This window comes from Lagopus muta, chromosome 10, assembly GCF_023343835.1.
Source record: "Lagopus muta isolate bLagMut1 chromosome 10, bLagMut1 primary, whole genome shotgun sequence".
NCBI classification, from domain to species: Eukaryota; Metazoa; Chordata; class Aves; order Galliformes; family Phasianidae; genus Lagopus; species Lagopus muta.
Window position 1 is genome coordinate 9,445,037 of NC_064442.1, and position 22,868 is coordinate 9,467,904.

Here is a 22,868-nt window from a genome sequence, read left to right on the forward strand (position 1 = left end):
TACTAACTACTGACCTGCAAACTGCAGCAGAGCTCATCTCTTCATCCCCAAGACATTCTATAAGAGAAAACAGGGCCCGTGTTCTGCCTTAGCCACAGGTAGCATTACATCCCTTGAGCAAGGCAGGGTGTTTGAACTGGGCATTTTCCAGTGACAGGAGGCAAGTATAAAGTTCATCCTGAGCTAGATCATCATCAGCTCCCAGCAGATACAGAAATACATACAATGGGTTTGTTTCCCTCACCACTTCTCTGGTGTCCCAGCATCATTGCAAAATAAAGATTGCAGAATACAGGCAATTGTCTGTACTATTTGGAAATCAGAGTCCTCAGGAAAGTCTAGGTCAGCAACTTTTTAAACTCTAGCACTAAAGACATTTGAATCTAAAGCTCACATACACAAAGTGTCTACAAACTTCATCTGCTGTCCTTTCACATAACTTGGTCTGCTGTTGCAGCTGTGATTTGCACATCCCACTCACCACTGCTCAGAGATCAGTAGGACAGACAGCATACCTGGGAGGAAAATGTACCTCCTTTTCTAATTCCATTACCTATCTGCGGTCCTCACAATCGGGAGGTTTCTTTCTTGGTCCCATTCTTTCCTTGACATTTGTCTTTTGTCCTTTTTTGTAGTCTCTTTTTTCCCCCTACCTTTTTTCTAAATACTTTTCCTTCCTCAGGTATTCTTTCTTCATTCTCTTACCATTTCTCCCCATCAGATCAAAGTCCCTACTCTGCCCCAATGCAATTTTCCCTTTTATTTCCCAGAAGTTTGGTCAAGCCCTTATTGTAGAAGCTCCTTACCTTTTATTTTCAAAACTGTCTGTCCACCCAACATTTGTCAAGTCTCCTCCAGCACTGTATCTTTGTTGTACTTTTGAAAGCCATCTTCAAATCACCCAAGAGCGGCATCTTAAAGACAGGGCATGGGGCTTCCATTGCTGCTGACTCTCAGCAGGCTTATCTGGACTCAATTTCAGTGGATCAGGACATATCCAGGGGAAAAGGTGAGAGCACAGCCTCTCTGAATCTCCTCTGCCCCCAGGGAAGAAGAACACGGACCTGAGTGCAGCTGAGGCTGATGCCAGAGCACCGTTGATTTCCCTAGGCACTGCAGGTATATAGATCGTTGAAGTTACAGGGCCCAAAAGCCTCAGTTTCCCTCTCCCACCCAATCCTCTCCACCCAAGTGTCTAGGTCTTCATCACCTAAACCTTCTATTTCTGGTTCCTCAGCCCAGGCAGCACATCCCTGCAGGATTCAGGGTGCCCCACCGCAGCGCCCAGCTCTGGCTGCAGTGCCAGCCCCAGAACTCAGTGGCAGAGCTGCTCCACCAGCTGCTGCTAAGGTGGCCTCCAACAGTTCCCGCTGCCTGGCAGCACCTTGTCAGCCAAACAATCTGTGGGGAAGGGAGGAACAAAGCACTGCTGTATCCACTCACTCCCCTATAATTATCCCGTGCCTCACAAGTGGAATTATCTATCCGGATACACAGCACCATGCTGCCAGCTGTGACCATAGCGAATTAGCTGTTCTCTTCTTGGAGAATTTTGCCTTTTCTCTTCCTAAGTATTTTTAAACTAACCCTCATTTGTTTAGTACGCATCCCTTGCAGGTTATGATTTACTAAGCTAAGGATGAGAACTGGTCTTCCTCCTAGAAAATTGTCTCTTAATTCTTCTATTCTACAGTCCTGGCTGCCTGTTATTCCTCTGCTTTCCTAGAGTGTTGGATCATTCCTAGCCAGCCAGCCTCTGGTCCAGCCCAGCACAGACCCAGCCTCAGAACTCTTCCAACTAGTGAACTAGGTACTGATGCCATAAAACGTTGTTGCTGCCTGGATCCAGCAAGTGGCAGTAAATCAGGGAAACAAACAAGTGTGTAATGATGTAACATGATAGAAAACACAGCACTGACAGTGGACTAGAAAAGTCCCAGGCTACAGCAAACGAGGATAAGCCCAAGTGTAGCAGCCAGGGACACAGAAACAAAGGAAAAAGAAATCTGCTTACCCTTGGAAGACCTCAGGTATGCAGGGACCTCCAGTGAGATACCCTTGCCTCCACTGCCAACCCTTAAATGAGGTCTGGGAAGGGGTGGATCCTGGCTCCACCCTGTCTGCTCATTCAGATGCATTGCATGCACCTGAGCTCCCCTGGGTTAGCCTTGCCTTCTCACCAGATGCTCAATCACTGGTTCAGGCTGTGACTTAGCATTTCTGCTACACGTGGTTCCTCCAGCAGTGGACCACTTTTATTTGGTCATCAAAGCCACAAGAACCAGCTGTTAGCATCAGCAAGCCTATCTCAGCAGCTAACCAGCCACCTCAGGCTCCTGCAGGAAGAGGTGCTCAAGAAAGGCTTTCAAGGCCAGACAGAAGCCTTTCTGCCATCTCCCACATCCCCTCTGCAGCAGAAATCAAGAGCCTGGATCCCAGGACAGGAGTTCCTTCCTACTCAGCAGCTCCTTTCTTACTTACTCCTCATTAACTAAGAGTATTAAGGATCAGTAGCCCCCCCCCAGCTGGGTCAGCATCATTCCCAGAGACACATGGGGTGTGAGTGGCAAAGAGAACAAAACACAGAGGTAGAAACACATCCCTGCATTGTGGCAGCAGTGGGAGCTGAAAAACTCTCTTTAAAAAATAAATAAATAATTAAATAAAATCACTCTAAGACAGGCTTTACGCCTGCAAAATAGATAGCTTTGATTGCTGAATTTATTAAAGGAACAGATCCATTACCCATGGTTATGCTAATTAGTAATTTATTACACATTCACAACCAAAAAATAAGAATTAAAAAACCAAAATCGCACTTGCCGGCAGTGACACGTTTGTAGATCACTCAAACATCTGAAAAATTTGTTCTACAAACATGTCTGAATAAGGACAGAGGACTGGATCTAATCTGAATATTTACCAATTGTTAACTGCATTCTCAAGTCCATTTCCTTTCCTTGGGCCAAACCAGTACCTTTAACCATGCTCAGCCCTATCTATCTGCACAGTCCATCTCCCCTGATGCTAGGTCTTTCTATGGAGCAAGGCTGTACAATTACTTGCAAGAAGCTGAACCCTCAGTTAACTACAAGAAACATACCGTACCATCAAATAGATAACTCAGATGGTTGTGCAATTTATTATTCTCGTCAAATGTACCCTCCTTCTGCCAGGAATGTCTGACATCCAGTTCCTACACTGCAATCAGACTCTGTGAGTAGTTTCATTCATGATTCATACAATTTTTCCAACTGTATTTGTGTTTTTCTAAGCTCTCATCAGGGAAGTTACACTCCGTGCCACTTTTCTGCATGCAACTCTGCGTGCAGACAGCTGTAAGGAGGAATGCACAAGAACCTGACCTCTGCGGTGCCATGGCACAGCGCTCATAGATCACGAGCCTTGTAAACTCTGTTTTACAGCTGTCTACACATGCGGCAGAGCAGCGGGAAGAGCAACACCACAAGAATTGCAAGAGGAGATGACAACTTAGAGGAGAGATAAGGTGAAACCACACTGAGAGCAGGTGGAGAAACCAGACGGTGCAAGTTTTCTGGGGATAGCTATTAAAAATGAAAAAGCAAAGAGAAACCCAACTTGCTCAGGATGTGTGGGGGAGATAAAGCTTCTGAGTTTTTGAAGAAGGGAAGGCAGCTCTTGCAGGTTCACTCACCACAGCCCTAACAAACAAATCTTACCACACAGGCACCAGCCCTCCCCAGACTTCCCCCAGGGCTGGCCGCAGCACTGCTGTCACAGAAGGATCTGTCACATTAAGCAGAGCAGGCTTTGGCAGTTCACATGAGTTATGGTCAGAGCTGCACAGCTGGGTGCTGCAGTGCACAGCAGGCTCTGGAACACAGCCTCAATCGTGAGCACTATAAAAAAAATTCACCAAAATGGGTTGAAAGCAGAGAGGAAGAATGGTTTTAAGACATGCCCTTTAACCTCATGAGAGGATTCCAGATTGCTGGGAAGGGTGTATCTGACAAACCTGCTGAAGAGGAAGGCACATCTCATGGTTGCTATTCACCTTGGCAGTCTCTCCTTGGTGTGTACTCACTCTGTCCATGTGAGTAGATTCCTCAGGCTCAGTCCAGACACTTTCAATCTCCCCTCATTGTGGTACATTTCTTTCCCAATATGCCTCCAAGGCATGGTTCTCTACTCCCTATCTGCTTGTAGGAAAAATGCTCACACCTTGGCCACACATATCTCCTTATCTCTCATCTCAAGCGTTAACCAAACCTTTCCCCAGCCCTGAGCTGGTTTACACTTCTGGTTTCAGAGGGAACTAGTGGGAATATCGGCTTTACAAAGAATTGAAATGAACCAATCATTACCACAAGAATAGCACTCTGGACAAAACAATGGAAGGTTTGCACATCTCTGTGCACTTCGAAGTTCATTAGGCAAGCATCGGAGTGATCTGAGTGATTACACAGGCAGCTTCCCTCTTGCCCAGCCAGTATAAACACCTACAAATCACATCTGCCTTTTGAAAGGCACTAAAAGAAACAACCAGGTCTTATAAAAAATAAAAGAGAGCTCTGAGCCTGATCTAAAACAGCTACCCAGTAAAAAACAAAGTTAGTAACTGTCCATTTCACAGAGTGACACAAGAACCTTATGAGAGAGGGGTAAAGCAAAGGCACGTCTACTACATAAGTTGTTTACTAAAACACTGGCAATAACCTCACTACAAAAACTTTTTTCAAGCACAGCCATGCTTGATTTCAGCAAGAACAGCAAATCCCAGCAAAGCGCTTTCCAGAGAAATACAGCTATTCAAGAAAAATATTACATGAGTTAACAGTTCAGCTTATCCACAGCAGGTGAGCACGCATACAGCCTCAGGGGCAAAACTTAGCAGTTTGTCTCTCTCCCTCATTTACTTAGGGGTGATTTCAAGGAACCTCTGGGAGAGGGACACCAGGAAACACTTGCCTTCACTTGTAAAAGTGAACCCAAAACATCATCACTTCTGCAGCAGATTAGCCCTAACTCATTCCTACCACTGAGCAAGCAAGGCACCATTCACCTCTCCTCCAAGTGCCACGTGGAGAGATATGAGAGACCTCTTAAAGCCACTTAAAGTACATTTAGTATCTAGGTCCCTATTCTAGTCCTACCTTGAACCAGGAGCAGAAAAAAAGCACAAAACCAAACCCCCAGTTCCTAAGCAATGTTTCTCTTTTGATTTTTTTAAACCACTTGCTCATTTACCAAAAACAGCTGGAGGCATCTCACAGCTGAAGCTGTGCTTCCAGCTGGGAGGTATTTCACTGATTATGTAACAGATGATCAAAAAGAAAAATAAATTAAATTAGAAAAAGGAATATAGCAAATTCCATTCCTCATAGCATTTCCGTTCAAGTTTTATTAATATCATAAGCTAAATAACAGGAAAAAGTATGCAGGGAATATTTTCAAGTGTTGTCATAGGAGAATGTAGATGTATGTGTTAAGTAAAATACATCAACTTCTTTCATGCGGATGCTGTTTTTACAAAACAAGCCAGAAAAATGCAAACTTCTCCCAACTGGTAGTGCAAGTTGTTGCACTTTTTAGAATAGGAAAAAAAAAAAGTACTAACCTATAGCTCTATTTAGGGATAGGCATCTCTACACAAATTACCTGCAACATTAGACGCTCAGATAAAAATCACTGACACACAGGTTTAGATAAGTGGGAGCAGATCCCTTGTTTGCATTTGCTTTCTAAAACACACTGTTTATTTTTTCTCTGCTGGCAAGCTGTGCTGGCTGTTCCTTAAGGTGTGGGAGACACAAACACAGCCCCACCAGAAGGTGATTCTGGGGTACGAGAGAGAATTTGCATACATGCTGACTTCCTGTTGGTGATGAAGTTCAGTTTTAGTACCCAGAATCTCACTTACAGGTCGCCTTCACAGCAATGACATGGCACTTTGGCAAACAGACTATTTTAAACCAGACTTGCTTTCCCTTCTTTGGCTGTTCATTGAAGTTGTGTTTTCATTAGTAAAGACAATCCCATTACATCAGCCACCATCACTTTTGCTCCATGGCTTTAGCTTCAGTTACTTGAACATTAACACAATGCTACAACACTCAACACAGCATTAGCTACATTTTTAAAACCTTCCCACTAGTTCTAAAGATCTTCATCAGAGGAAGTCTCTGAAATCTGCTCCAGTTTCAGAGGTATTTGCATTAGGCTTTTCACAGTGTCAGAATATTGAAGAAAAACGGACTGAAAAGTTGAAAGTTGTCCTATGAAATCACCCCCAGACCAGTGGTGGCTGGAGCAGCAGAGAGGGATGCTCTGCTCCCAACAGGTGACCCTCACTGTGCACCCTTTTCTTGCATCCAAAACTTCTCATCCTTGCTCCTGCATGGCCTTCAAACTCAGTAACTAAATACTGACCTAGATGAGGAATACATAATTTCCCAAATGATGAGGATTACTGTTTTTCTCTCTTTTTAGGGTTTCTACTTTCAATCCTTTTCTGTTCCCTCCAACTTATCTCATCATTTTCCCACATGGCAAAAATTTTTATTATTTTAATATAGTAGCCTATTGGTAACACCGGCACATTAATAGGCAAACTGTCCCATCTGAGGCAGGTGACTGAGTTGCCCACACTGATCCCAGCACAGTGCTTTGTGTCGGGTCCCTGTGCTCACAGGGTTGTGCTGGCCATGCCTGGGCTCCCCCAGGCTGCCCTGAGGCTCCGGGCACAAAGCACATCAGCCTTCCCTTGCTTCCCAGCTGGATTTTCTCAATTTGCTCTGCTTGCTCCCACGCAATGAACATAACGTGCAAAGAACAGAAGCAGAGATGAAGACTGTAAAAAATTATAAGAGGAAGAGAAAGCAAATTACACACGGACCTTGCTAGACAGAGACTGAAGGAATAAAAGTCCTTTATAGCACTGCAAGCTCAGACAAAACCTGAAGACCCAGGCCAGTGTTCTACCAGACTACAAACTACACACACTTTCACCATCTTCTCGTCAGTTTGAAGACATCACCACGTTTACCTTTCACGTACACATTTTGGGAAAAGAAACAATATCATCACACTAAATTCACCTTCATGGTCTTTAAATAAAGTACTCTGTAGCCCCTGCATTATGGAAATATGAGCTAGCTGCCACTTTACAGCCTTCTTAGAGAAGGCTGGAATTACCCAACTCATCCTCCACTTGAGGAGAATGTGAACTTATGATAAAAAGTTTGCTTTTGTTGCTCTGCCAAGTGCTAGACCCAGAACTGGGAGGATTAACAACAGGAACGGGATTTAGCCAGCCTTGTTTGCAGTTCGGCTCCCTCGCAAGGTACAGCCTGACCTGAGGTGACTGTGGCTAAAAGGAACAATTATAGAGCTCAGCAATGGAAAAAAAAAAAAAAAAAACAACAAGTAAAACAAAAACAGACAGACAGGAGCCATATAACTAAAAGAATTTAAAGTGCTCAACTCAATTATGCACATTAGAATACACTGCATCCAAGCTTTATTAACCGCTTCAGTGAAAAAAGAGCCTCACAAGAGGTTACAGAAATCTCGGATTTCTTCTAAAAGCACTGCTGCATTGCTTTCTTTGCTCTCTTGAGCTGCAAATGAAAATGAACTCTTGTTTACCTGCAGTTCTACTGCTGTATCACAGGCAAACTCAAATACATCAGAAATATTGGCTGATCGATGACTTTAATTCCTTACAGAAGGGAAAACACAAATTGAGTGACTTGACCCAAATCACCTAGGAAGTATTTACCATGGCCTGGAAGAAAGGCTATAATCTGACTTTCTTCACAACAGAATCCCTCTTTTGAAATTTCAGCTTTCTGGGCAATTGCATATTTAAAATAGTTTATATAGTCAAATAAAAATCTATATTTTTAGAGTACTTTTGGTACAACCCACAGCATAGCCCTGCACCTCCTGGAGCTAGCACACCTTAGTTAAGACCAGCAAGGAATTGCTCAGTGTCAACCACAAGCTCAAACTGTCCAGCACTCATCTAAGAGGCTTTTAAGCATAACTGGCTGATATTTATTTAAGATTGTATTTCTCTGATGCTCAATGTATAATGAAAATTCTCATCAGGTTCAATGAAGCGAGATGGCATTCAGTGTAGCAGATTTGCCCCTGGAAAGGAAAGTCTCCTGGCTTTGTTACAGATGGGAGCTCCTGCAGGAAGCCGGTGCACTGGGCAGACAAGTGCAGTGGGCTCTCTCAGCATCTGACTTGTGCATGGGCAATAACAAATCACCTGATACCTGCAGCTTTTCAAGGAAGCACTTCTAATCTTCCATTTTCTCAACTCTGCTGGTTTTAAAGACTTCTAAGTTCTTGTTTGAACATGGATCTGTTGGCATTTTCTGCATTTGCAGTTGTCCTGCTCAGGAAGGACTTAAAGAGGAACACTAGCAAGATGAGCAGAAGGCCCAAAAGCATGCTGGCATGCTCTGTCCGAGCCTGCTTATAGCTCTCTGCTGCCAAATGACAACTGGGGTGCTGCTTCCCCTTCCTGGAGCCCAGCAGGGCTGCAGGGTGCAGCCCAGCTCTCAGTCACTGTGGGATGGCGGTGGGTGCGAAGCCATGAAGCCCCCCAGTCCTACCCAGTTCCAGCTATTTAGGCCTCTTTTAAGGTGTGTTTCCTGAGTGCTCATTTGCATGGGTGTAAAATCGAGCTTAGCTAGCAGGGTGAAGGGACCCTGACAGAGAGCTGTCAGCCCTGCCCTGTCTGAACGCCCAGTATTTTAGGGGAACATGTTGGAACATGAAAACTGCTCCTTTCACTGGTATAACAGGTTACTGACTGAAATTCTCAGCAAAGACAATAGATTCATGTAACCACAAAGTTTAGCGCGTTTCTTAGAAGATTTAGTGTTGCCTAACACAACAGAGCACAGCGCACGGCAGCCGCAGCTGGGAGCGGCCTTCAGCCACATGCTGCCCAGCACAGCTCATCCTCCTGCCTGCTCCATCAGACTGAGTACTGAGACCCAGTCCAGCCCTGACGCCTAGCAGGAGATACAAAGCTTCCATATGAGGGCAGGATTAAAAAGAAGGAACAAAAGAGTTTGTAAAGAGGTTCAACTCGTATCAAAACAGCCTGCACCGTGCTGCCTCTGGCCCATTACCACATAGAAGAACAAAGCTGGATCCAAATTCACAATTAAAAGGAAACCACGCTATCTGGATAGGACATCTCTTTTGTAGAGCACTTACAATTAACCTTTGGAAACCACAATAGTGTATCACTGAAGCAAAAAGTACAGTGAAATCCTAAAGAGCATTCTCAAGAGGCAGCCATGCCCTCTGGCAGATACACCAGCTGCAGGGAAGGGTTCGGGCAGTAGGTGGGCAGTGGCCAGACATACTATTGGCTGTTTTATTAAATGAAAGTTGTATCTTAAGCAAAAAAGGGGATCTTGTGAGATGACATCAGGATGTCCATCGAGAAGCAAGCAGTGAAGGAATGACCACAGATTTAGGGCATTAGTGAACAGGTGAGGCTATGGAACAGAACAGTCTGTGAGCGCAGGATGTCTCTGCATAAAGTGCAAGCTCTTTTTTACTGGCAATAGTTTGATGCTTGTCTGAGTAGTGCTTATTTCAGAGCATGTCTCATTAGGTCAGCTCTGGCCATAGCATGTAGTTGGCACTTGCATGGAAATCAAAACAGAATTCAAAACTAATTTCACTCCGAGTTTTAAAATCCCTCCTTCCTATCCATCCCTCTGCCCATGGCTCCTAAGTAAACAGTAGGAAGGGGTTTGATTCCTCCACATTTCTGACTTCAAGCACATACACAGTGTTCCCTCTTCAGATGGTTATCTTTGATGTAAAGCCACTGCGTGCTGGCTACAAACTCTATCTCAATCCATTATAAACACTCCTTGTATAACATGCACCTTGCTTTAGCATGTAAAACATTTGGTTCCCAAAAACACGATAGGATGGCTGAGTAACCACTAACCAGACATGCTGGAATGCCTGGAAGTGTCCAAGATCAGTCATTTGGCAGTGATCCTGGGGAAATGCAGTTTTACATATCCCACTCTGGACAGTAAGGTTTAGTGCTTGGGGCCCACATGCAGACCTGACTCCACTCCTCTGTGGAGCACAGCTCACATTGGCTGATGTAGAGTTGGGATATGATTACCACAACAACTTGGATCCTTCGCTTTGTCAAATCCTTATCCACCAAAAAACAAAAAAGAAAAGAAATGCAAATCAAAACAAATCCTTTCCTATGCTTGGCTCTGTGTCATATTTATTTATTCTGGATAATTTCAACTTCTGTGTTTGTCGATTGTAAAAAAAATGCATGTGTGATATGGACACTGATCAGAATTCTGGTGGGTGTCTGGCCATTATACAAGAGTACAAAGGTTGAAGAAATTTCATTCTAATTTGAGGGCAACAAACCAAGGTTACTTAAGAGCAGCAGGCATGCTTGTCAGCCACACATCAATGCAGAGCAAAACTGCATTTGCAGTGGTGTTACAGAGCTGGTAGGACCAAGAAGTGGCAATACTCAGTCATATTTGATACAGAACTTGCATGGATGCATTTTATAACGCTCCTATGCCTCACCCCATGCTTTTAACTAGAAGCAAGGAACTGCACACTCACCAGACCACGGACCTGGGTATCATGATGTGCAGAGCTGCTGTGGCCTCAGCACTTCTGCTCAGAGCTGCAGAAAGTAAAGCAGTGAAAACACGCAGAAACTGGCAGCTGTCTTCATGTTTTTCACTTATTAAGCTGCAGAAGTGAAGCCAAGTACTCCACACTCAGGACTGCACAGATGATATTGCTCCTTCAGTGTATGACATTCGTGCACCATTCCAATCAGAAAAGAAACCAACACAAGCAAGGAGATGGATGGAAAAATGAATTACTTCAAGTTGATTTAAAGAAGGTATTTTGTTATGCATTGGAACAAAAAACAAAAAACAAAAAACAAAACAAAACAAACAAACAAAAAAAATGGAAAATACATGACTGAAATAAGATGAAGCAATTAGAAACAGCTGATATTTGATGAAACAAAAGGTATCTTCTGAGGTAAGAAATGTAGAAGCCTTATGTATCTTGAAAGGCCAAATTATGCATGGCTTCTTAATGCTCTAAATGGTGCCAGGTTATCCAGAATCCACTCCAGAAAAGTTTCCGGAATAGCTGATTCTATAACTAAGCCAAAACCTTCAGCCAACTCTGGAAAATCTTCTTTAGAGTCAGACTAACATTTTGTGAGCTCATGTCGATGTTGGAAAATTACTCCAGCTGTAAGCATGAGGGAATGGTTTAGCAAAGGAACCCCTGAGCTTTAGTCTGTTTTTATGATTTGCAATAAGAAAAGGCAGAACGGGAATCTAAAATAAACCTTGATAGAAAAAAAATAAAACAGAATTGCTGACTTGCATTTGCTGACAGAACCATTACTGTCCTTCCATTTCACAGAGTGAGCATGTTTCATGCAGCACTGGAAGCACGAGCAGGGCTGTGCTTTATTCGAGCTGTACATTAGCAGCCAGCATGGGACAGTTGTCACTCATGCACACAGCTCCGTATGACAACATGTGTGACAAAACCTATTTTACTGCTCCAGTCAGTGTCCAAACCACACCAATCATGATTAAAAATCCTTACCAAACCTCACAGACCACAGGAGAGGGACAGTCATGGGCACCATCAAATTATTTTCCCAATTCTGGGGACTTTTTTTAGACTTTGAGGGAACTTCTGGGCACATCCAATGCTGAAAGCAGAGTCATCCAGTCATTTATTCATGTTTCTGGTCATCAGCTGTGCTCTGAGTGTTGCCCCTTCACCCTTTAATTCTCCTTTTTTTAAAAAAAGGCCAAAAGAAGTTAATTGATAAATGGCAGGTCCTATTTTGTCCCTTTAGTAAATCATTGGCAGACATCAGTGAGCATTTTGATTCACATGAGCACAGGTATGAAGCCAACCAGACAGTGTATTCCTATTTTTCATAACAAGTACAGATGCTTTCCTTCCACAAGTGTCCGCACTTTTTTTTAAGTTACAAGAAAGAAGTGCACTATAATAAGCAAACATGAGGTCAGACTGTCTTGGCTATATCAAACCAAATGGAAGACAAAAAGAGGGACTATGTGAAATCCATGACATCTGGGAAACACTTTGTATACAGAGAGTAAAAAAAATGGTGTACATTGCCAACCTGGCAAAGAGGACACAAATGTTCCAAACAGAAGCCTAAAAAGCCAGATAAATCAATATATATTCAATCCACCCCAACATACAATCTACGGGCTCCAGACCTATTCAGGATTTAAGTCAAATTTGGGAAATGACACAAAGAAAAACTCAAAACAGAACTGTTTATAGCACATTCAAATACGCTTTGAGAAGAGGGATTGGCATAGGTGATTTCCAGAGGTGCCTTCCAGCATCAACTGTTCTATGATTCTGCTAAGTGTTTTGCTTTGGTATTTTCTAAATTAAATGGCTTGGGTTTGAATTTTTTTTTCCAGAATGAAACGGGACAAAAATGAAGAGCTTATAAAGCAACATCAGGCACTCAGCACTGAGTAAAACATGGTGCAATTTTTTTTCTTCCCAAACGTCTAAGATTTCTCCAAAGAAACTTCTGCTTTTGGTTTCATTTGACCTGTTTATTTTTCATATCCGGGGTGGGGTGTTCAAATAGCAAACCAGAAACACTCCACATTCACCCAGCTCTGCTTCCAACCCCTATTTTCTTATTTCACAAGAGGAAAAATTGCGAAGATTATCAACCATTTCAGATGTACCCCAGTTTCTTCAGGGATTAAAGTGCAGAGCAGGCATCTCTACAGCCAACAGGACAAATGCCAACACCTGCACCTCCATGGCCTTGGTGCCTCAGAGACCTCCTTTTTAATCCACATGCACAGCACCTTGTCGTCATCCCTCTGAGGCTGGAGAAGGGGCAACAATTCGCACATACTCATATCCCAAAAGATTTCATTCCAAGGGAAATAAAAAGGGTGTTTCTGCTCTTTCATTCTCTACCCACCCCTCTTGTTTCCCCTGCTCTATTTACTTTCCCTGTGTGGTCATTTACAGAAGAGAAACTATTTGGTTATGGAGTGAAGACCAACAGCGTAGGGAGCACCAATTCATGGCCAGCAGCCACCAGAGCCAAGCTGGTGTCCCCAGGGTAAAGCACAGCAGTATTTTCCTATAAACACTGAAGGCACTTGCATTTAAGCTTTGTGCTTGGGCAAGTCTATGAGCAACAGTCTACCAAACATCACATCAGCCGATCACTTACAGCAGAGCCTGACTTGAGTTCATGTGAGGTAGGCGACTGTTTTGGCCAGCTGTGTGTGTGTGGCCACCATTGACTGGTGAGCTGTTCCCAAAGCAGACAGACACTATCAGTGCTCATGCGCACAAGCCAATCCCATATCATGTTCCCCCTTGACACACTGCACGTCTCTGTCCCCAGATTTACTTTCTGAGCGGAGGAAAGGGAATTAGTGTCCCTTTCAAGCCAAACTGTACCATCCAACTCTCCCCATCTTCCCTTTGCTACAGTTCGAAACAAAAATGAAAAGGGATGTGAGCTGCAAGGTTCAGAGTAGGTATCTTTTACTTCTCCCTCAAAATTAGAACTGATATGAAATACTCTTTTCTTTGAAAATGTATTGTGTATGTTTCTATTCAAAAGACAGCCTATATTTGAATTCAGTAGTAAAAAGATTGCTAAGAGAGCATCCTCTGCAATGGCCAAAATGTCTTTCTTTATCCCAAAAAAGGCTGATAGCTCCAGCACAGAGCTGATAGAGCCAAAGCAGTCAGCCACATATTTGGAGGAAGACTGCAGAACATAGGCATGTAGTTTGAGCAGTGAAGCACACAGGACTACCCCCTGTACCCAAAACATACACTGTTCTGGTGCTGCTGCACTGTTCGCTGTGCCACTGGGGAGAAGCTGTTCTGCTCTGTACTCAGCCAAAGGTCATTCTTGCAGGTGTGCTAGAAATTAATCCTTTCATCTCTGTGGGCCTTAAAAGCTATGACCACTCATTTCCTTCTGGCCAAACCAGTCTACAAAGAAGAGCAAGTCAGGATCTACCTGCGTGCTCTGAGAACTGTCTACACAGTCAACTCAAATCCTCCTTGTGCCCTCTTTTTTTTTAAGGTACCAGTTATTAGACCTATGATCACTACCTGCTGGAGCTGATTTGCAGCCCGATCCTCAGGACGGGATCTGTGCATGCATTAGGGAATATGGCAAACCCAAATCAGACACCTGCTGCTGCTTAAGTACCTCTGCTGTGCATTTCTGCAATTCCACTCTTTCACTTCTTTAATCCAAAAATCTCAGAGCTCTGCTGCAAACATGAAGGAGCGTCAATACAGCTAGATGGGAGGTCTGAATTGGTAAAAATGGGGAAACATGCAAGAAACAAGAAGAATGCCGGCCTAAGGGAGTGGAGACAATGGAAGTCAGCTCACTATATTAGCATTTGTTTGCTCACAGCAACACTTAAGTGCAAAGAAAACCAAATCTCCATCATAATCTCACTTTTTTTTTTACTAGGATCCTGCATATGAATTCCTATTGATTGACACATGGAACAGCACACTTTGATCATCTTGTTAGTCAAGTATTCTTGAGGCAATACATGACGCAGTTAAAGTCAGCCAGGTTAAGTCCTTGCGTACACAAGGAAGCTATTATTAAGAAAAGCCAATGATGAAACTAATTCTAGCAAGAAGTAACCAGAGATTGAGAGCCATGTACACCTCGGAAAATTTCATTTCATTTGTATCATTTTTCACAACTTTCTGCTTAGCATGACATGGTGCTGTCCCCTAAGCTGTGACTGGTTTGACTTGAAAGTCAAGATCTTGCAAGCAGGACTAGTGAAAGCCCCCGAGGCACTGAGTGTGCAGGGAACATGATACCTTCCCTTTTGGGGGAGCATCTCCTTTATACAGTGTGTCTTGGTCTTTTAAACCCCTCACCATCAGCTAAGCTCCTGATTTTCAGAAGAGCTGATTTGTCCCAGCTTCTATTGATACCAGCAGGGATACAAGCACTGCAGTACAAGGAAATCAGAGGAGTATAACCAGCCTGTGTCTCTCCCATTTACAAACATGGCTCAGCCTCACAGGGGCCATAACTAAGTCTTTATTAAGCCCTTGGATGAGTTTTACTTCAAAACAAAGCTACAAATGAGCATGCACAATTACATCAGGACAATAGCCTAAACTTAACAATCACTTCCTGTCATTGTCTGAGGCAGCCCGCAGAACACAGAATCACCTCATGATAAATCCTTGCTGGTCATTTACCATCATTAATCTATACTGTCAGAATAAATTAGGTGTAGAGGAGCATGTTAGTTACAGTGCAGATGACACTCTAGCTGTAATGATCATGACTTCAAAGTAAACAGTGTCAGATAATCAACATCAGCCGCCATAAGTGTTTGCTGGAGGAAAGCGCCATTAAGCTGATGGTGCTGCTGCGCAGTTTGCAGGGTCTGCAGTTACAAGGCTGGAATTATATCATTACTTCTCCAAATTGCTCTCTATTTCTATCCACATTAGTCAGGTCTATGGGCCACTTTTTCCATTGCCCATGGTATGCCTTAAATTAGGGGGGTGACCAATTTGTCGATGTGTAGCAACCTAGCTATATTTATAGAACACTTCAGATTGAACAGCAAAAGCACCCAGTGTCCTGTTATACCTTTTCATTTTGCATTTAACAGCTACTTATTCGTTTTACTTACCAACTAGGGCTATGTTTTTATAGCTTGTGGTTCACAATTCAATATTATTTTATGCCATTTTCTGGAGGACTAGGATTACGGAATAGGAGACTTTGCAAGGCACTGGGAAGCCAGCAGCATTGCAGAGGCCTGCCTAGCCCATCAGATACATGCAGCCCTTTCAGGCACAGAGCTCTGCCTGGGGGCACCTCGCACACAAGGAGTTCCCTACAGAGCCCTGGGCTCACGTGGCCTCCGGGAGCTGGGCGTCACACTGCTCTTATCTGCCGATGCACGTTGCAAAGCAACGCCCTAAGTGTTCCTCCAGACCAGTGTGCAAAATGCAATACCCCACAAGATACAAGGAGCCTGTGAAATGTCCTGCTTTGCTCTCATGAGGAGAGAGCAAACCGAGGAAATCAGGAGTTAGAAAAATGAACCAATAAAGCAAAATTAAGGTGCAGAATTTAATCGCTTAGAAGACGGGAAATTCAAGGCTATGGTATCCATGGCAACTCCTATTTGTCCACAGTGTATGGAACATTAACCTTAACTCCGTATGCGGAAACAGAAAGAAAACATGGGACATGTCAAGAATAAATGCATATTTCATGCAGCAGGTGCTCTGCAATGGCTTTTGTGGAAGTGATAATCAAATTTCCTGACTGCAAACCAGGTAGGGTCATGAACAAGCAATCTTCTGAGATCCAGGCTAACGTCACCAGGCAGAGCTCCCAGCTCAGCCTGGGCAGGGCAGCTTCAAGGACTTGTTTGGCCACAGCATCCAGCCCTGCCTTCTAAATTCCTGGCTGACATTCAAATTTTGTTTAGAAAGTTGCCATCTGCTGAGGCAATGTTGTGATTTTTCTTTCAGTCGCTTGGGCCAACAAGAATTCAGCATTTATTGTATGTTTTCCTTTTAAGCAACTAAAGCAACATCCACAGTTCAATATGGCAGAGGACCAGGCTATGCTGGGTAATCAGACTTGCCCAGGGGTCAGCACTGTGCCCTCTGTGCTACCTTCTTAAATGAGGTGTTCCTCACAGGGAATAAATCAATACTTGATATTGCACAGCAATGAACAGCTGAACAAGACAAATCTTGGAAGATGTCTGCATATATTTTCACAGAGGTCATGGTACAAAATACCTAAATGTTGAAGAATTAAACTGGACAGACAGCACTGGAATGTCTATGTACTAACCTGAGTCAAAGCAGGTCTGAACACTACTGAAAAATCCACCTCCGAAGGATTTCCATTTCTGAATCTCTGACTTGCCATATATGGAAAGGAAATAAATGAGTTCATGAAAGCATTACTGTCACCTTTCTACTCTAACAGCTTACAGTAATGACTTTCCCACCCATATTTATTGCTAATCAAGATCAGACTGTGAGAGAAGAAGGAATCATTTCTGCCAAAGCTTGTGCTAAATCAAAACAATTTTTCCTAATTCTGTGAAAACAATAGCCCAGGCAGACTTATTTGCAGCCCGCTAATGGCTTCAAGCCTCCTTTTTCCAGGAGTTAACTCTTATTTTTTACAGCTGCTCAGGTTTCCCAGGCACCTCCTCCCAGGCAAGTACAGCCTGAGCTGCAACAGAACAGCAAAGCCGAAGCGCTCAGCAAGCACCGCTGAGTTTGTGTTTGAGGACTTTCCTCAAAAGCAGCACAAGGTATTTTGCCAGCTAATCTTTCCAGCCTGCAGCTACAGAGCAAAGCTCGGCTGTGGACCTGTGTCAAAGGTACATTTGTTAACACATTTTCCCTGGAGTGCTAATTAACATTTACATCAAGTACTAGGAGAGCGAAAAAGCTTCAGCACAAACACACTGCAGGGAAATGCAAGGGGAAAATTCTCATTCTCTCCCCAGATGCAGCGTGCTGTTTGCCCTTCAGGAGCTGGTGAAAATCCAGTTTGTTTTGTAATCTCCTGTTCTCTAAAATCAGATATTCGTGCAAGTTAATAACTAACCAGCTTCTTTTTATTTAAAAACCCCATAAGCACATTTAAAATTCTATGAAAGCAGGGCCCTGTTGGCACTGGTGCGAGCCAGCCTGCATGCATGCCTCCTCCTGAGTCACAGCACAGGCATTGTCCCTCCTAATTATGGAAAATAACGATATTTTATGTTTTGATAGTAAACAAATAAACGAACATCAACACACTTTCACTTGCATCTTGAAATGAGACTGAATCCTCTTAAACTGAACACGAAGGCAGGAAACACAAGCAAATGTTTGTAGCCGGATCTTCAATCACACATTTTGCAATGCCGACAAAGAGGCTCTAATGAGTAACATTTGTACCCACAATAACATACAGACAAAGTATTTGCAAACACAGATTTGCACTTAGGAAAAAAAAAAGTGAAGGCAGTTGCTGAACAGCTGGTTAGTGAGCTATCCTCAGTATTATTTCTTGGTAATTGTTGGGAAGAATGTGCTATCACATTGCTGCAGTTGTGTTCAGTTAGTTATATATTTTAAGACCGCAATAACTTAAATAAGATTGAAAAAATCCTCTTGGTTTTTCCCAGGGGGAAAAAAAAACAAAAACAAACAAACATACAACAAGCAAACAAAACAAAACAAAACAAAAAACCCCAACCAAACAAAAACCTTCCAGTTTTTAAAGCAAAACTAGAAAATTCCAGATTAGCAGAGAGAAAATCCCATTGTATGAGCCATGATATCATAGCCTGTAAAACTTCACAAGTTCTTTGAACGCTTAGGCCGTGAGATAATTACTCAGTATATTCTGTTGTTCCACAGCCATGCATCCTGCCCAGGCTCCCATGAACTCTGATCTGTCCATCTAAAGCACTGCCAGTTTATTGAAGCAATGCACGCTTGCAGATATGTAGAAATGTGACTGAGCAAGGGGCACAGCTGCACAATACTCGCAGAAATCATTTTAACTCCCCACCTTCACAGGAGTCAGGATCTGAGATGGGTAACAGACAATCAAAACACAACCGTTTTCATTGCAAGCTGCTCTGGAATTTGTTATCTTTGCCCACTTGCCAAATCTCAGGGGGAACAGTTTTCACCCTCAGTGTTTAAAAACTTCTGTAGTTTCATCTCTTGTTTGGTTGGTTGGTTGGTTGGACTTTTTCTGGAGTGTTGCTTGCTTGTGCCTATTAAATGGATGTCTCTTAAATAAGAAACAAAAAGAACATAGAATGCATCAGCAATGGATATTATTGTTGGAGATTCTCAGGTGAAAGGCACTCAGCACAAGTATGAACAACAGTCTGGAGAAGCAGTTATCAGTTCTGAGCAGATGTCCAGCAGGACGAGGTGACTGTGTTTCTTTTGTTTGATCAGCGCTTCCAACAAACATATTGTCATTAGGTACACACATTTCTGCATTCACTGAGACTATTTCTAATGAGTAACAAACACAGTTATTTTGCAGGTTCCCAGTTAACTGTGTTCTCTCTTAATATCCAGTAACTCCTATCAAAAAGAAGCAATTTTGAACAAAAATCTGAACTGGCACATTCCTGACATGATCCCACATAGGCTTTCTCCAAAGCACAAATGTCTGTACTGAAATCCTGGCCTCAGCACCAGCAACAGCAAAATTTCCACCAACCCCCTCCAAAACTTGAAAAAAAAACAAGAAAAAAACAGTTTACAGCAAGATGGATGTAGAATGCCCAGTTCCCAATTCACTAATCTTTTAATCTCATGTAACAGGATGAGATCAATACAGGCATGCTAACCTGTCCGAATTGGAAATCTTTCATATTTCAAGCCCAGGAAACAACAAGGATTTTTCAGGCAGGATGTCACAGTTGTCCCTGTGGTTCTATGTGAGCTGAGGACAATGTTGTTACGTGAGATCAAATTACAAACACAAGCAAACAGAAAACAATCTCTGGACGTCACTGCCCGAGATTTGACAAGCACAGCTGACCTGTTAGGAAGGTTAAATGATCTCCAGCAAGCTGGAAGAAGAATATTAGAAGTTTGCTGCTGGACACCGCATTCCACACAATTTAATTGTCCGTTTGTTAATGCCTATCTTACCTTATGCTTGCTGTGGTTTACTAAATGCATTTGAACTGCAAATCATAAAGCAGTGGCTTTGCTAGCGTAAGAAGTCATCTATGGATTTTCCAAGAACCTAGAAAACTGTTTTGATACTTTCCACAGCACAGAAATCTGTACTCAGATATATGCAACTTCCTGGGCGGTGGATGACAGTAGCTAACCCAAAACATTACCATTTCAGTTCTATTTCTAATGCTTAGCACAGCCTCGCTGTAAGGAATTTCTGAACTTGTTTACAATGGCTCATGTAGGATTTGTGTGCATTCTGGTCCAAAGGCAATTGTCTACCAAAGTCACTTAGAAGCAGCAGAAAGATATAATATTTTCTGTAATTGAAAAAAAAAGAAGTCCTCACCTTGCACCGAGGACCATTTGAGACAGGTCTGGTTTCCAAAATATTTACTCCTTCGTTTTCTTCCATGTCTGCTTATTTGAAAAACTTTGGTTTCCAAAGGAAAACATTAAATCACCTCCAGGCAAAACCAAACCAAGTCATTCAGGCTCTAGAATTCCAGTTTGTCAGATCCCAGCAGTAAGCCACACACAGGCTTCATGGCCATTTGCCTAATCCGAGGTTTCAGATCCTGGCTCCTTGCTGGATGACAGCAGCACAGAGCTTGGCCTTTCTGTTAAGCTCTGCAGCTTCTCTAGCCAGGTACTGATCTCCCTTGGGTTCTCCTTGCGGATCCAGGTTTTCACATAAGAGATGCCAAAATCAGATTGTCAAATTCTGTCTTTACAGGTACTGGAAGAGAGCTGACATGAAGCTCTGACCATCTCAGGAGAAAGGTGAGAATGGAGCGCAGCGGTTTGGCCACACCTCTGTGCTGCAGAGTTGGCCTAGGCCATAAAATCACAGGCAAGGTCACCCAGCAACCACCGTTCCACGTCACTGCAGCAATAAAGCCAACTTACATTCAACTTACTGCTTGGGTAGGTAAATATTTTTATTAGATGAAAGAAATCTGGGGAAGATTGCAGGGGAGCTGGCTGTTCCTAACTCAGTGTGAGCAGCCCTGGGGTCCCGCAGCCCGGTGCCTTGGCTCAACCATGTGCAGGAGGGAGAACATGAGCTCCTACACAGGTGTCTGCCACACACTCAGCTTAAAACAACTTCCTTCTCAAAAGTTTGCATAGAAGAGGGACAAATCTACAGAACAGTCTCTAGTTCCCTGCCAGAGCCCATAAAAATCAGGCTATTCGATAAGTCTGAGGTAAGTTTTTCCCAGCTAAGGAAGATTCCTCAGGCAAATGGATCGTTTTTCTCAGGCATCATGTACCTAAAGGAGCACACTCAAATTACAAAGACGTTCCTCTTCTAATACTTTGTGCACGTCTTAGAGAGGGGCTACAATAAGTATAAATAAAAGCAGGTAACAAAAGATTAATTCTCTTTGTTCGGTTTGCACTGTGCATCAGGCAGTGCAGTTGCAGATATCTGGTGCCTTACAATTTCAAAACTGATTCTGATCTCTGGCATCTATTTCAAGACTCATGGGGCTTCACGCTCAGTGCAGCTGCTTGACTACCTCAGGAAAGGCTTTCCCAGTTTTAATCCCCTAAACAGAGGAGTCCAGGGCACTGGCTACTCTGGACAAGGAAGGTCACTTTGCTTCTGTCCAATGCATGACTTTCTTCCTTGCTGAGCAATTTTTTATGGTTATATGGTAGAAATCCATCTATTTATTTTTTTAATGGTAACTACAGAGAAAGATTAACTTCAGTTTTGTCAAAGCAGAAAATCTTTTAATCAATTGATCATATTGGCAGTATAATTAAAAATTAGAGGTACTGGAATCAGATTTTTGGACCTGTTTGCCATCAAAGCGCAAAGTACAGAAGTGATTTACTCAAGACCACATCCTAGATTCATGCACTCATCTTTTCATTAATCAAATCATTAAATTTGATTTCATGAGAGATTTCTCAGCAGTTTAATTAAAATTGGTCTTTAAGGAGACTAGGTTACATTTTACAAAATGGTAACTGACTAAAAGCATCTATCTAGGTTAGGGCATGAATAGAAACACTGTAGTGCATGTCTAGCTGCAAGCCAGGTGTATGCATTATTGATTACACATCTATTTCAGAGAAATGAAGTCAAATATGACAAACAAAATAGGCCAGAAGTGCAAGGACACAGATGTCTCTATGCAGCGAGGCAGGACAGCAAAGGACAGAGTGTGAATTTAGAAGCCAGTAGCCTGGTGTGTGCCCCAGATTCCCCACCTGTGCTGTGAGACTAGCAATACTCACACTCCTATCTCACAAGAACAGCAGGCTGTGCACTGGGGATATTCACTCCTTATCCCACCATTTGCCCACACAAGTCCAAGGAAAGCAAAGCCGACATCCCCCATGGGTGACAAATGTGTAACATCATCCCAGCCTTCTCCCAGTGTTCAACACGTCTGTGTTCCTCAAGGAGCTGGGTGCATGTTCACTCCACTGCAGTGTAATTGAGCCTCTGACAACAAGTTTTGCCTATTTAGAAATAATTCAAGGGTCACATGAACTCACTATCCCCACTAGCAGCGGATTGGCCAAATTACTCCCTGCCCAGCTGGAAGATTCTGCTGCACACAGGTTGGAGTTATGCCAGTCTTTGCCCAATTATTCACAAGGGCTCTTTATGACAGCAGTTTCAAGGACTCTCTGTTTTCTGCCATTCCTTTGAGTCTCTTGGGCAAAAATCTCTGATCACTAATTGCCTGCTGAATTTTAAGAGAGGAGGCGAGGAACCCAGGTGAAATATAAAATTTCTTTATATTTTGGTTTTGTTTTATATTTTTTTTCCTGTCTTCTCATTACAGGTCACCCATTCCATGACATATTAGCTACGTCACAGAGTAGGGGCAAGCTAGGCTTCCAAAACTTGCTTACATTAACTAACAAGCAAAAGATCTGTATCTAATTATCCACGTAGGTGTCCATGCTACGCCTCCTGCTTTGATGATATCCTGTGGCAGTCATTGTCAGAGTTTTTCTGGTTTTGAATTTGCCATTTCCTAATTTAAAACAGAGCAATTAAAGGAAACACTTTCCCCATG

General features: G+C 43.0%; 1 protein-coding gene across 1 annotated transcript in view; it reads right to left on the minus strand.

The window, feature by feature from the left end:
- PDE8A (phosphodiesterase 8A) overlaps positions 1-20,254 on the minus strand; it is a 140,713-nt gene extending 120,459 nt beyond the window's left edge. The window contains exon 1 of the mRNA XM_048956763.1: positions 20,174-20,254. Within this exon, the coding sequence (XP_048812720.1) occupies positions 20,174-20,239 (66 nt within the window). The 5' untranslated portion in view covers positions 20,240-20,254. The remainder of the gene's footprint in view (positions 1-20,173) is intronic.
- Between the last annotated feature and the right edge of the window lie 2,614 nt (positions 20,255-22,868).